The sequence below is a fragment of the Talaromyces atroroseus genome, assembly GCF_001907595.1.
Source record: "Talaromyces atroroseus strain IBT 11181 chromosome Unknown scaffold_15, whole genome shotgun sequence".
NCBI classification, from domain to species: domain Eukaryota; kingdom Fungi; phylum Ascomycota; class Eurotiomycetes; order Eurotiales; family Trichocomaceae; genus Talaromyces; species Talaromyces atroroseus.
In genome coordinates this window covers 273,825-285,801 of record NW_017971447.1, presented here as the reverse complement: position 1 = coordinate 285,801, position 11,977 = coordinate 273,825, and the positions used below count along the sequence as shown (strand labels likewise).

The 11,977-nt window shown below is 48.2% G+C and overlaps 3 protein-coding genes across 3 annotated transcripts; 1 reads left to right on the top strand and 2 right to left on the bottom strand.

Moving 5' to 3' along the window:
• Positions 1 to 549: 549 nt before the first annotated feature.
• On the bottom strand, positions 550 to 3,754 carry UA08_08672 (Positive regulator of purine utilization; the record flags this gene model as incomplete). The annotated part of the gene is made up of 3 exons (XM_020263775.1): positions 550 to 1,392; positions 1,449 to 1,501; positions 1,552 to 3,754. The coding sequence occupies 3 exons, from the start codon at positions 3,752 to 3,754 to the stop codon at positions 550 to 552; spliced, it is 3,099 nt and encodes a 1,032-aa protein (XP_020116123.1).
• A 521-nt stretch (positions 3,755 to 4,275) lies between these two features.
• UA08_08671 (hypothetical protein) lies at positions 4,276 to 7,589 on the top strand (the record flags this gene model as incomplete). The annotated part of the gene is made up of 8 exons (XM_020263774.1): positions 4,276 to 4,329; positions 4,881 to 5,575; positions 5,640 to 5,839; positions 5,905 to 6,092; positions 6,194 to 6,290; positions 6,355 to 6,406; positions 6,578 to 6,601; positions 6,755 to 7,589. 8 exons carry the CDS (start codon positions 4,276 to 4,278, stop codon positions 7,587 to 7,589), a joined length of 2,145 nt encoding a protein of 714 aa, XP_020116124.1.
• A 1,238-nt stretch (positions 7,590 to 8,827) lies between these two features.
• UA08_08670 (hypothetical protein) lies at positions 8,828 to 10,669 on the bottom strand (the record flags this gene model as incomplete). The annotated part of the gene is made up of 3 exons (XM_020263773.1): positions 8,828 to 9,563; positions 9,618 to 10,518; positions 10,585 to 10,669. The coding sequence occupies 3 exons, from the start codon at positions 10,667 to 10,669 to the stop codon at positions 8,828 to 8,830; spliced, it is 1,722 nt and encodes a 573-aa protein (XP_020116125.1).
• Positions 10,670 to 11,977: the final 1,308 nt, after the last annotated feature.

Here is an 11,977-nt window from a genome sequence, read left to right as displayed (position 1 = left end):
GTCTCGGACCATAAGCACGGCGGTGAAATGTCACATGAATGGACGCGGAAGGGCTTTTACCGCAGGGTTTGGGAGGGGGCTTTGACTTGAACCACGAGCCTGGGCACTTGTGCAAGCGCGCGTAGGTTTTCGAGCGTCGATTGTAGGGCCAGCATGAGAGCCAAAGTGAGGCGTCTCTTGCTGTTCCTCTCTCGCTTTCAGATCGCAAAAAGACCGCTCTAGAGGCCCCACCGCGCAGTCAACAAACAAGCCAAACTGCCGAGCAACAGCGCACTAACCTTATCCCTAAGGCAGCAATTCTTCTCAGTCGGCCTGGGGTATAGTTATATAGTTAAGCCCCATGCACGATGAGTTGTTCGTCTCCAGATGTTCTGAATTGAATTGGTGCCCAACTGTTTCTCATTGGCGCTGTTCTTCGAGATCGCAGGCCTTTGGATCAGGGACACACATCCATCTTACATATGATTCTGCAGCAACTGGCTACGTAGTCGCTTGAATCATGGGACAGCGAAATTGCCAAGGGTATCATATATATATTCTTTATCAATTCTAAATCCCAGTAGCTCCTCCTCCACCAGACATGCCAAACCAGTAGCCATCCATCAGATCATATCCTGAGCCATCAGTGGTTAGATCTCGCAGGTAATCCGCCTCTAAACCAAAACTTGCTAGGTTTATCCCAGTGCCTTCCACGTCATGCTGGTTGAAAGCCCCCAGCCCTAGCCCCATGGTCTCCAAAGTTGCTCCACTACCGTCGTGATTGCCCATGGCGGTGTCTTGGTTGATGCTATGATGGTTGGCGAAGTCAAGAAAATCGAGGCTGAGATCCGTTAAGCTATGCGGCTGTTCGTGCTGTGCTGGTGGTGTAAAAGCAGGGGGTGCCGATCCCACGCTCTGAGGTGAATGGGTCATATAATATGGTTGTTGCTGCTGCGAAGGCTGTTCGTATCCCGTGTAGGTCTGGGGGAACCCGGAGCCGGTTTGATACTGTTCGGATTGGGCTGTCACTGCCGGTTGATAAGATCGTTGTCTAGGATGGTTTGCTTGTTGCTGGCTGGTAGGACTCTGGTACAGATCACTGAGATCCATATCAAAGGTAGGAGGCCGCCGCGTGGGTCTTTGGGTGTTTGTCCGCTGTCCGGATGTTCCGTGAGTGTTCTGAGCCCCAGTACGATTGGTGTTGTCGGTCGTTGACGCTAATGACTTGGTAGATGCTGTAAGAGAAACCCCGCCCACAGCTTGCGATGCAAACCCTTTTGAGCCCATGCGGACTGTAGCTCTGCTCATTCTTTCAAATGCATCCCGACATATCTCTGCTGGTGGACAAACTTCCATCAGATCGCTCAGAATGGACGTTGCAGCAAGTACAGTGAAATCGACATCGTCCAGAGTCTATATATCATCAATGATGAGTTACCAAGATTTATGATTAAACTTCCACTACTTACCAAGCGACTACGCACAACAGGCGAGTGCCAGATTGCAAAGAGAAATGATATACCTGTTCTTCATTAGCGTATCACCAAGGTCGACAAGACAAAAGAATCTTACCAGCCATAAAAAGATGGTGAGTCGTCAAATATGTATAATTCACGAGACGGACACGGTGCAATTGCCGGTAAATCTTAATGACCTTTTGGCCTGCTTCGGCTATCTGAAGATAAATGTCGTCTTCATCTTCTCTATCATCAATGTCAAAAGATGGCGGGCTTGAAACATCCTCCGTTGGACTGAGTTCGCCGGCCAGCGCGGCAGGAACGGTAAGCGTCTGCCTGTATAGCATAATCAAAGCCTGGTAGTAATTCAATTCAAAAAGTTCAATGGAGAACTGCACTCCTGTGTTCTTCTTCGTCGGCGAAGCCTCTTTCCATTCCAGCAAGCGGCGATGAACGTCCCGACGCCACGAACGGAATGAATCAAATCGGTCAAGAAAGGCCGATTGAAGTTTAGTGTGCATAAATTGATTTTGACTGTTCTTCCCTGACCGTCGCACAAAACGTGCTTGTTGATATTGCAGAACTTCTTGGATTTCTGATTGCAATAACCGCAATCTAAAATAATGGTAAGAAACGTGCTTATAACTGGGCTTCTCTGGATTCGGCGGGCGAAAGCCACTCTTTGTGATGAATCGGTCATCGAGAATGGAAGGAAATTCGGTGGTTATAACCTGATCTGTTATTCCAAAGGGACGGCCAACACAGGTGCTGACAAGTCGATCAAAACTGTAAACACACCACCAAAGCCGTCTACGATTGTCACGAACCCACTGAAGTCGACCGCGATCCGGATGAGTCTGATGGTTTGGGGACTGGACATCTTCTTCTCCAATCGAGTCTACACCAGAACCATCCTCATGGTGGAGACCAAGATCAATCGCAAGGCGGACGGCAACTCCGACAATATACCAAAGGCCTGGAGCAACAGGGCGCAGGAGTGCAAAACTAGCCAACAACAAATAGGCCTGTAGCTCGTCCAGACCTCCTCCAGAACCATCGGACAGAGGCGATGAGCTCAAGAAAGCCTCCCAGTGCACGACTGCAGATGCATGGTACTCTTCCGGCTGAAACTGGAAGCCTGACAGCTTCTGTTTCTTGGCAGAGTGAAACGGTGATGACTTCTTTCCAGAACTAACATTCCCGTCATGGTCTTCATCTTCACCTTCTTCTGATGACCTTCTCCCTTCAAAGATGATACCGGCGCCGATAGCAAAAACAATATTCAATAAATACAAATCACGAGATCCCCTTGCGGATTCTTCGGTTTTGTACACTCGGTCTAAAAGCTCCATGAATTCACCTCGGTGTAGAATAGGCATCTGCGGATTCGCATGCTCAAAATACAGTGCAACCAGCTTATCAGCAAGTTCGCGCTCGGGAAACGCAGCTTGCCTCATCAAGGGACGGGATTGCAGACCGAAAATAGATTCTCGTATCGTACTACCTGTGCTAGTTGAGGACTTACGATCATGCAACCGCGCCGAGCTGGGCTCGGATCCACTTGTGTTCACAGAACTTTTGACGGCCGCAAATACAAGTCTAGCAAATGATAGACCAGATGTGGAACCCAGGTAACGCGAATCTGACATGGCCTGTACTGAGACCATTCCAATGTTGGACACTAACTGATCCAAGTGCTCTTTGGAATCCTGCTCGTGACTCTTGCCAGAGGCCGGGGCATCGCGCTGCTGACTGTTGATAGTGTCCTTCTTTTCTGTCAGGGCTTTCTCTTTCTTCTTCTTGTCCCTCGAGGTGCTGCCAGCCTCTGCCACGTCTTGTTCTGAATCCTGAGCTGTTCCGCGCACTTCCGTCTCGCCATCAAAGGCAGAAGAGGGCTTAAACTCAATGCCGTTTTTCAACAATAACCTTTCAAGGTACGTGACACGCGCCTCCAAGAAGAAGACATAGCTTCGAGGTATCTCGCGTTTCGTGATTGGGTCAAAGCCGACACACTTCGCATCGGCTTTTTCGCATGTTTGGCAACGAGGAAGACGTTGATCGCATCGATTCTTGCGCAAACGGCAGCGGTTGCAGGCGGAGACATTGCGAAAGGAAGATGCAGATGCAGGCGCACTGGTTGACGACTGGGGACCCCTGGCGCTCATTGCAGAGGCCGGTTTGCTTCCGCTGTGACTGGCAGAAGGGCGCTGCAATAGGGGATTGGGGGACTCATCAGGTGACCGTGATCGCTTGATTCCTGTCGTTGCTGTAGGTGTATATCCGGGTGACGTGCCAGGCTGTGACGGCGAGTCCGGCATAATTACCATACATTAGCGATGGGACTTCTTTCGCGTGCCAAGTACAGATATCTGACAGTCATATGTTATTAAGCGCAATATCCATGACGCTCTCTCCAAGCCAATGTAATATGACTTTCATCGACAGTACGGAATACTGGGAGAGTCGGGTAGATTTCACGGCGGGGTTCGACGGGGAGTACGGGGCTGATAAGGGGGGAGTGTCCGTGCTCGACAGAGCGAGTGGTGAGTCTGCGATCTATAATGCAGTGTCTCTATAGTTCTCGAGCAAGAGGGACGGCGATAGACCCAAGCAGCGACACAACAAACAGAGGAGGAACAGCCTGTGGGATCTCTTCCTGCGCGGCCGACGGAAGGCTCCAAGGCACACTGCGATCGGTGGCGCTGATTGGCGGGAGATAACTGACGGCGCCTTGCCGTTTAGGGGCTAGTACGGGTGTCTATCTATCTCTGCTGTTATAAATTTAGAACTGTCACGAGTATTTTTATGTCCATCGCTAACCCTAAAAACATCAAAAAGAATGTCTCAGCGTCAGCAAAGTAGCGTATATACACAAGGTGAAGCCTCAGGTCTTGTACGTGCGCTCCCACGCACCTTATTTTGCCCAGATTTACACATCTATCAAGCATCTTAACTCAAAAGCCGCTCTAAGCGCGGTCAAAATAGAGCCCGTCCTTCTACACTTCTAATGTTGATACGGCCCGAGGAGTAGCGAAGGAATTGGGCCGTTGATTGGAAGATCGAACTCAGTAGGGGAAAGTAAAGCTAGGCATACTGTCAGCAGCTTGCAGTTGCAGAGTATGAAAGAACATATATTTAAGCGGAGACGTTCCTCGTCGAAAGGATTATGTGGAGTGTGAATCGAACATATACGACCTTGAGCCCGTCTGAAGGCATTGCACTGCGTGTGACCAATCTCTCCAAGACGAGGATTGAAGTGTCTGATTAAATCTATAGGATCCGTTGTCACGACGGAATATATGGGATATCATTCAAAAAAGGAAAGACCGGCGAACAACCTTGATTACCACGCATTTCTTAGACGAGATATCTCTATCTCTCCTTCCCCTGAAGTTCTTCTTGGACTCGTGGCCTGAGACTGATTAATGCTAATCACCCAAACAGGCCGATGTGCTAGCAGGCCATATTATTATTTTATATCGAGGCCGTGTAGTTTGTCAAGGGCCAAGTACTGGCCTAAAAGACCAATATGGAGATGGCTACCGAGTAATTAGCATCACAAACTCAGACACGAATCAATGTTCTACATGGAAACTGGGTAACTCTACCGAGGCTACACGCAAGGTCCTGGATCTGGAAGGCGCAAACAAAGTGTGCGATGTCGTATACCCGACACTGGAACTGGCCATTCTTAGAGTCACCTCGGACTCGATGGAAGCTCAACGTTTTAGTGGCGATGGAATCATTGGAGACGAAGCGGTGCAGACAATGTTGGACGACCAACCTGAAGATGAGCTTCACAACCTTTCAGATCTAGATCTTGAAGTTGGCAGGGCTGTTGGGATGCTGCGGCAAGTGTGGCTTGTGTTTCGAAAAAGATACATGCTTCTTCGGTCTGGCTGGTTTGTATATCTTGTCAATCTGGCGATCCCAATTGTAGTCGCCGCTGCTCTCTTCAAATATATCCGACATTGGGATACTTTGACGACGTGCGATATGCAACGAAACTATCTTTATAGTGGGTCACCACTAGGAGATATTCAAGACTTTGAATCCACGGGAGGCGACAAAATTGCTGTCCTCGGTCCCAACAACTGCTTTTCAGGAGCTGTGCAGGATCAGCTGCTTGTGGATAGTGTGTACGTTTGACTGCCTCCGTTCCAAAAAGTGGCTTTTTATCGGAGTTAACATTTTTTGATCCAGGTCTTCTTTTCTAAGCCAATACGATAGCACAGGTAGCCAGTCACCTGCACAGCTTATACCTGGCAGTGTGGTCAAAGTAGGAGAGGAAGATGGCATTCTTAAGGCTATAGAAGATGCCCAAGGACTCATTGGATTCGGGTTACGGTCTCCAGAACCGGGAATAAATACGTTCTTTCATGTCGCGAGTCCGTACGCAACTGGTAAGTAGTTCTCATCCTTGGTTGCACTTCAGTGTGCGATGAGTATTTTTGCTTACGTATTTTAGGGATTGGACTGCAAGCATTTGATTATGTGACAAATAGAATGAGCAACATGACGGCGTCTGCAGGACTGACGCGAAAAGTCAGTAGCAGCGTGCAGGTTCTCAATCATGTCCCTATAAAACACGAATGGAGGACTCTGCCTCTCCAGATGCTTGTCGTCCTAGTGTTTGTGGCTGCAGCTTCCACTGCGGTAATTTACCCAAGTAACTCTCCTACCTTGATACTCTCAGAACCGAACAATACTCATTTTCGAGCAGCGTATAAAAAAAAAAAAAAAAAAAAAAAAAAAAGTCCCACGTCAGAGCACTGCAGTATAGCAACAGAGTATCGCCTTTGGCATTGTGGGTTGCTTATTTACTATTTGACATCCAATTCATTCTGATAGAAGGTAAGTATCGCCGATAGTCATCTCTAACCTCTTCTATATGCTTTCTACTAACACTCACTAATAGCATGGGTTGTCTGGGGACTATTGTTCTCCGGTCCCAACGGCAATCGAATTTCGTACGCTCCGTCTTAGTTGCTTGGTATCTTTATTCTTTGGTATTGCGTCCTATCTCGGCATGTATATTGTATCAATATTTTTCAGCCGGTGAACTTTTGCTATCGAAGGAGGTGTGCATGTCGCGCTCTCACTAATTTACCTGGCTGCGTACGTTATGAATCAATATCTAGGTCCAGATTTTACGCGACTCACAGGTAACTAAGTGGTTCGGTCTGTCTACAGCGTCGCAAGATATATCCTTTGATATATCGACGAATGAAACAACGGCCTTACTGGGAGGCAACGGTGCAGGAAAACCCACACTTTTTAACATGATTCGAAAGGGAACTGAAACTATATCATGGAAGCATCTACGTGAATGGAATATCTGTCGTGGATCAAGCTCGCAAGGCTCGGATGGACATCGGGGTGTGTCCTCAAGAGGACGCCGTTGACAACCTCACTGTCCAACAGACGCTTACATTCTACGCCTCTGTGAAAGGACTCAAGAACGTACAGAGCAATGTAGGCCAGGTACTTACGGCTCTCAATATTTCTCGGTTCAAATACCAGGCACACAAAGCGCTGAGTGGCGGTACCAAGCGTAAATTAGCGGTCGCCATTGCTCTCCTGGGTAACCCGCAGCTCTTACTACTGGATGAGCCTTCCACAGGACAAGATGCAGGAGCTAAACGTATCCTGTGGCAGGCCTTGAGGCGGGTGGGCAGCGGCCGTGCCATCTTGCTGACTACCCACAGCATGGAAGAAGCTGAAGCACTCGCAAGCAAAGTGGCCATTGTATCTACACGCATACTCGCTGCGGGCTCACTTTCATCTTTGCAAGAGATGTATGGTGATTTGTATGAAATCCGGGCACTTCGATTGGATACTGTCAACAAATACGTAGCAGAAACAGAGGTGAGATCGGTTCTCGGCCAGTGGGGTATCGAAGTTGTGGATTACTGGGACGCAAATGGCCTCGTTCAGTTCGATATTACCCTTGACCGAACAGCACTAGGGAGGATCATGGTGGGGATGGAGTGTTTAGTTGGAAACCACGGCATCATTTCCACTGTCAGTGAAATGGGAAGCTCTTCGCAGTCATACGGAACGGTCCTTAAGGCATACAACTTGATTGGGCCGACGATGGAGGAAGTCTTCATGAACGTCATGATACTCCCTGTGGAAAAATTACAAGAATAGAACCTGAAATTCAGATAGAAGTAGTTACATATGCAGGTATCAGTCGGAGGCACGAATCTCAGCTTGGTCCACATACAAACTGCTGCACGGACTGAAAAGGGCGTTCTATGGCGAGAAGTTCATTAGGGAAGAGTTCTGTAGAAGAAGAAATCCGTGGTGTTTCATTCCCGTCTAGTGCAATCTGTGCACACGATTTAATACGTACGATTAGGTAGGCATGTTGTACAGATATACAATAGTCCACTCAGCTTGGTATCCTGTCCGGGTGAAATTGAAATCCAATCTGAGTAGACGGGCTACCTAGGTAGGGACTAATGCACGTCTACAGAATACTCCGAGCTGTCAAACCTGCCATGGATCCAAGATGCCAGCCGATGCAGTTCTGTTTTGGCCCACAGGAAATCAAGGATAGGTATAGAATGACGTGGGTGATGGACATGGCGGTGTATATATATCCCTTACCAAGCTAGGTAGGTTGACTACAGTTGTAAGCCATGTACTTAGGTAGCGCCCAGCTTATTACCTAGGTAACGAGGTTCGTCAGATTCCGAACTGAACTGATGATGTACATATACGTTCATGCCATGGATATCATGCCAACTCATAGTTAGACGAACCCGCAGTTTATGTAGCTGCATGGTGTGTAAAAGAGAAGAGTATTACACTGTAGACAACTATTTTTTTCTGTACTGTAGGTGTGTATTTATGTGTGTATGTATCTCTTATACTTTCTATCAAAAATGGATGTGTATATCAAAATGACTCGCTAAATTTGTTTCAAAATACCTCCCTCTCACATAATTTTAGTGCAATGCAACGCAATAAAATGCTCTTTCATAAACCTTGTCATGGTGCCCAAGTGGTGCGATGCTAAAAGAAAAGAAAAAAAAAGACGCAAGACGGAATGACAAAATATCCCTCCTAAATGTAAATTAGTCATCCTGAAAAAAACCAGAAAAAAAAAAAGCCCGCATCTTTGCGGTTTATTTGAGAAGTTTTTTTCTTCCCTCTCTCCTCCGTTGTGCTCGCTAGTTTGTATGTCACGCTCAAAACATAACCAAAAGAATAATGCCCGATATCTGTATTAATACGTTGTAATCCGAAATAAAAGGGTGCGTCAAATAAACCCTGTTAATACTGTTACCGGCACAGTATTGAACTTGAAAATGAAAAGAAAAGTCAAAAATGATAAAGTAACGTGGCATGCATAAAGTGCAAGTAGAGACATGCCGGTCTATTCAGACTTTCTCGAATCTGTCGTCAACCAACGTTTCGGCTTCGTCGGAAGTCTCGCAATTGGGGCACATGCTGGAGAGTAGCCTGACCTCCTCCTCTGGCAGAGAGCGTGCTGCTGGTTGGTCGTCGGTGTTGTTTTCGGTCGTGTTCTCTTTTTTCTGATCTGTGCTCTGCAAAAAGAGACTTTCGATGGCGCCAAGCACGCAAACAATTCCCAAAGCCCACCAGGCAATTATTGAGAAGCCACTGTGCAAGCCTTTCGAGTGCAAGAGCCCCGTTATTGAAGGGCCAAGGGCTCGACTTAGGCTGGCAACTGATGACGCCAATCCGTTGACCGTTCCCAAGACATTTGGCGAGGAGACCGTGTTGGCAAGGAGTAGATTTGTCGCTGGGAAGCAAATGACATGCAGCGTGATCTTGCCAAGCAAGGCCACGTAGGCAGCTGGCACTTGTAGCGCGCTCGGCAGTAAAACGAGGAATGGGACAGCAAAGTAGAGGGGCGTCCAGGTGAACAAGGCCAAGCGAAGAGTTCGGAGTGTACCAAGACGCTCAGTTAAAACTGGGAATAGGTAGATTTGTGCGAACATAGAGTAGATGCCTTGGACGGCTAGCATGTAGCCAATGTCCTTGGTCGAAAGGGCCAAGCCTCCGGTGAATTTGAAAGGTAGCTGGACGCTCTCATCCGACGGTGGTGTACTGAGGAAAATGGGCATCAACTGATCGAAAGCTACACTGTGGCTGGACCGGAACGTTAATTACGTGAACTGATGTGATGTGAAAATAGAAACATACTAAGCTAGAATTCCGTATCCCACAATAACGCAGATAACCGGCCGAGTCAATGCGTCGCTGAAACCAACAGGACGGCTCTGCTGTAGCTCCTCAAGGTCGGCGTCAATTCCACGTGGACGATCATGTCCCACAGAAGATGAGCGAGGAGAGGGTTCCCGGCTTCGGTATTCGGGAGGTTGGTCTTCGAAATCATCGTCGATGAGCGCATCCTTGTCCTCCATGAGTGCAGGGCCCTCTTCCAGACGCCTCGAGGATCGGCCCAACAACCACCGGCCGAATTCCAGGCCACGGTCTCGGCGATACTTCTTTTCGGCGTGTGTTTCCTCCAGGAAGAGAATGCCGATGGAGATTCCGGTAATGAGAACACCGACACATACCAGGTTGGGAAGGAGAAAGGGAAACCGGTCGAAAATAGTGCCTTGCTTGAATAGGTGCGGATAGCTGAGAACAGGCCGGGCTAGAGCACCACCCAGATAAGGACCGATGATTGAGCCGAGGCACCACATGAAGGGCATGATGGAGTAGGCCCGGGGCTGGTCTTCCTTGGTGGTCACTAGTTCTGCTACTGTCGTCTGTAGGACGCCGATATTGCCATTAAGCAAGCCACCGAGAGCGCGAGCCACCAGGGCTGTTGGAAAGTTTGGCGCGAAGCCGAAAACGAGCATGCTGATGGCGGTTCCCACTAGGCCCATGATGAGGACTGGCTTCCGGCCGATTTTGTCGCTTAGACGGCCCCAGAAAACTCCGCTGCTGAATTCAGCAAAGGTGAAGGCAGATGTGATCATGCCAACAAAGAGAGCAATCTTCTGCTCGTTTTCCGCGACATGGAAAGATTCGACCATGTAGTAAGCGTAGGGGAAGACCGACATGAACGCAATGGGTTCACAGATGCGGACAAGAGCTGTTTTCTGGTCAGAGCTGTTTTGGTTGGTATGCCTTCTAGAGGCTGAGAAGGGGACGGACATACCCAGGACAATAAACTGGTTCCATGGGAAAGTGCTGCTCTTCTGCCACCACCGCTTGGATGGAAGCCTGTGCGATTGAGGCCGCATGATGTGCAAGAAGATCTTTATATAAAGGGCAGCCTTGGACGTCAACGCATCAAGAGCCAGGGCGTCGTCGTCCGGTCAGATATAGTATGGCTCGATGATGTGCTGTGGTGAGGGAGAGAAGAGCAGAAAGCAAGAGAAAGGGAGGGAGGGAAGACCGATAGTTAAATCCCAACGTCTGCAAACGAAAAGAACCAAAGCTTAAACGTCGTTCGATCCCACTTAGTGCCTTGACAAATAGGAAAGCAAAAGCAAAAGAAAGAGAAAAGAAGCGAGGAAGGGGCCACAGTTTTAAAGGCGAATATCCATTCTGTGATCCCTTCATGATCCGTTAGGCTTAGGGTTCCAAGGAAGCTTCTGACAGGTAACACGCAGGACCAGCCTTAGGATAGCGAAAAGGGAAAAAAAAAAGAAAAGAAGGCCCGATCCACAAGTGAGTTAGTATTAGCCCAGATGTGGGGAGATGAGTGGATTTTAGTGAGCAACGATCTGTTGCTAGACAAACAAGGGCTGGCTGGACTAAAGAAAGGGGCTGCTAAGATTTCGGGCATCTGTTCTGCTACGTGCTAACACAAGGCGCCAGTGGCGCCTTGTGTTAGAAAAAAATTAAGAAAAAAAGAAAAAAGAAAGAAACAAGAGAGAGCAAGCAAGTGATGCTGGCACTGCAATTGCTACAATTACGATTCCGACTGAATACTCGTATTTCTGTTTGGGCGAGCGAGGATTTGACGTCCAACCTATGATGCAAGGCTCTATGCATGTATACAAGCAGTGGTCCGAACGCAGTCCGTACATATATTAAACCTAATAACTTAACACGCAGCTGCTGATACGCATGCTCCATACTACCTAGTAGCATGATTACAAATCTGTATGTGCAGGCAAAAGTAGACCCAAAAAAAGGGAAGGGAGGGGGAGGGCTTCTTCAAAGAGGGCCAATAAATTCCGGAAAAGGAACACACGCAAAGATTCCGGGACAGGGCACCTTAACCCGGGGAACAGGACCAAGGGCTTGAAAAAGGCACTAGCAGCAACTAAAAAGCGAGAAGCGAAAAGTCAAAAAATCACTAAAAGTGGCGTACACACGACGTGATACGCTACTATTTTCCCAGGAGTCCGGTTGCGGGCTTGGAAGGATTCCTTGGTTAATCTCCGCTATCCACCATGACGAAAGGCTCTGTACTTGTACCACGCTGGCGGAACGGAGAATATGCGGTGAGATAGGTTTGTCCATATATAAATAATTCTCCTGGAAACCCTCGTCGTTGCGCCAATGGGATAGCAATCCGTGCCCTTCCATACTCCTACGTT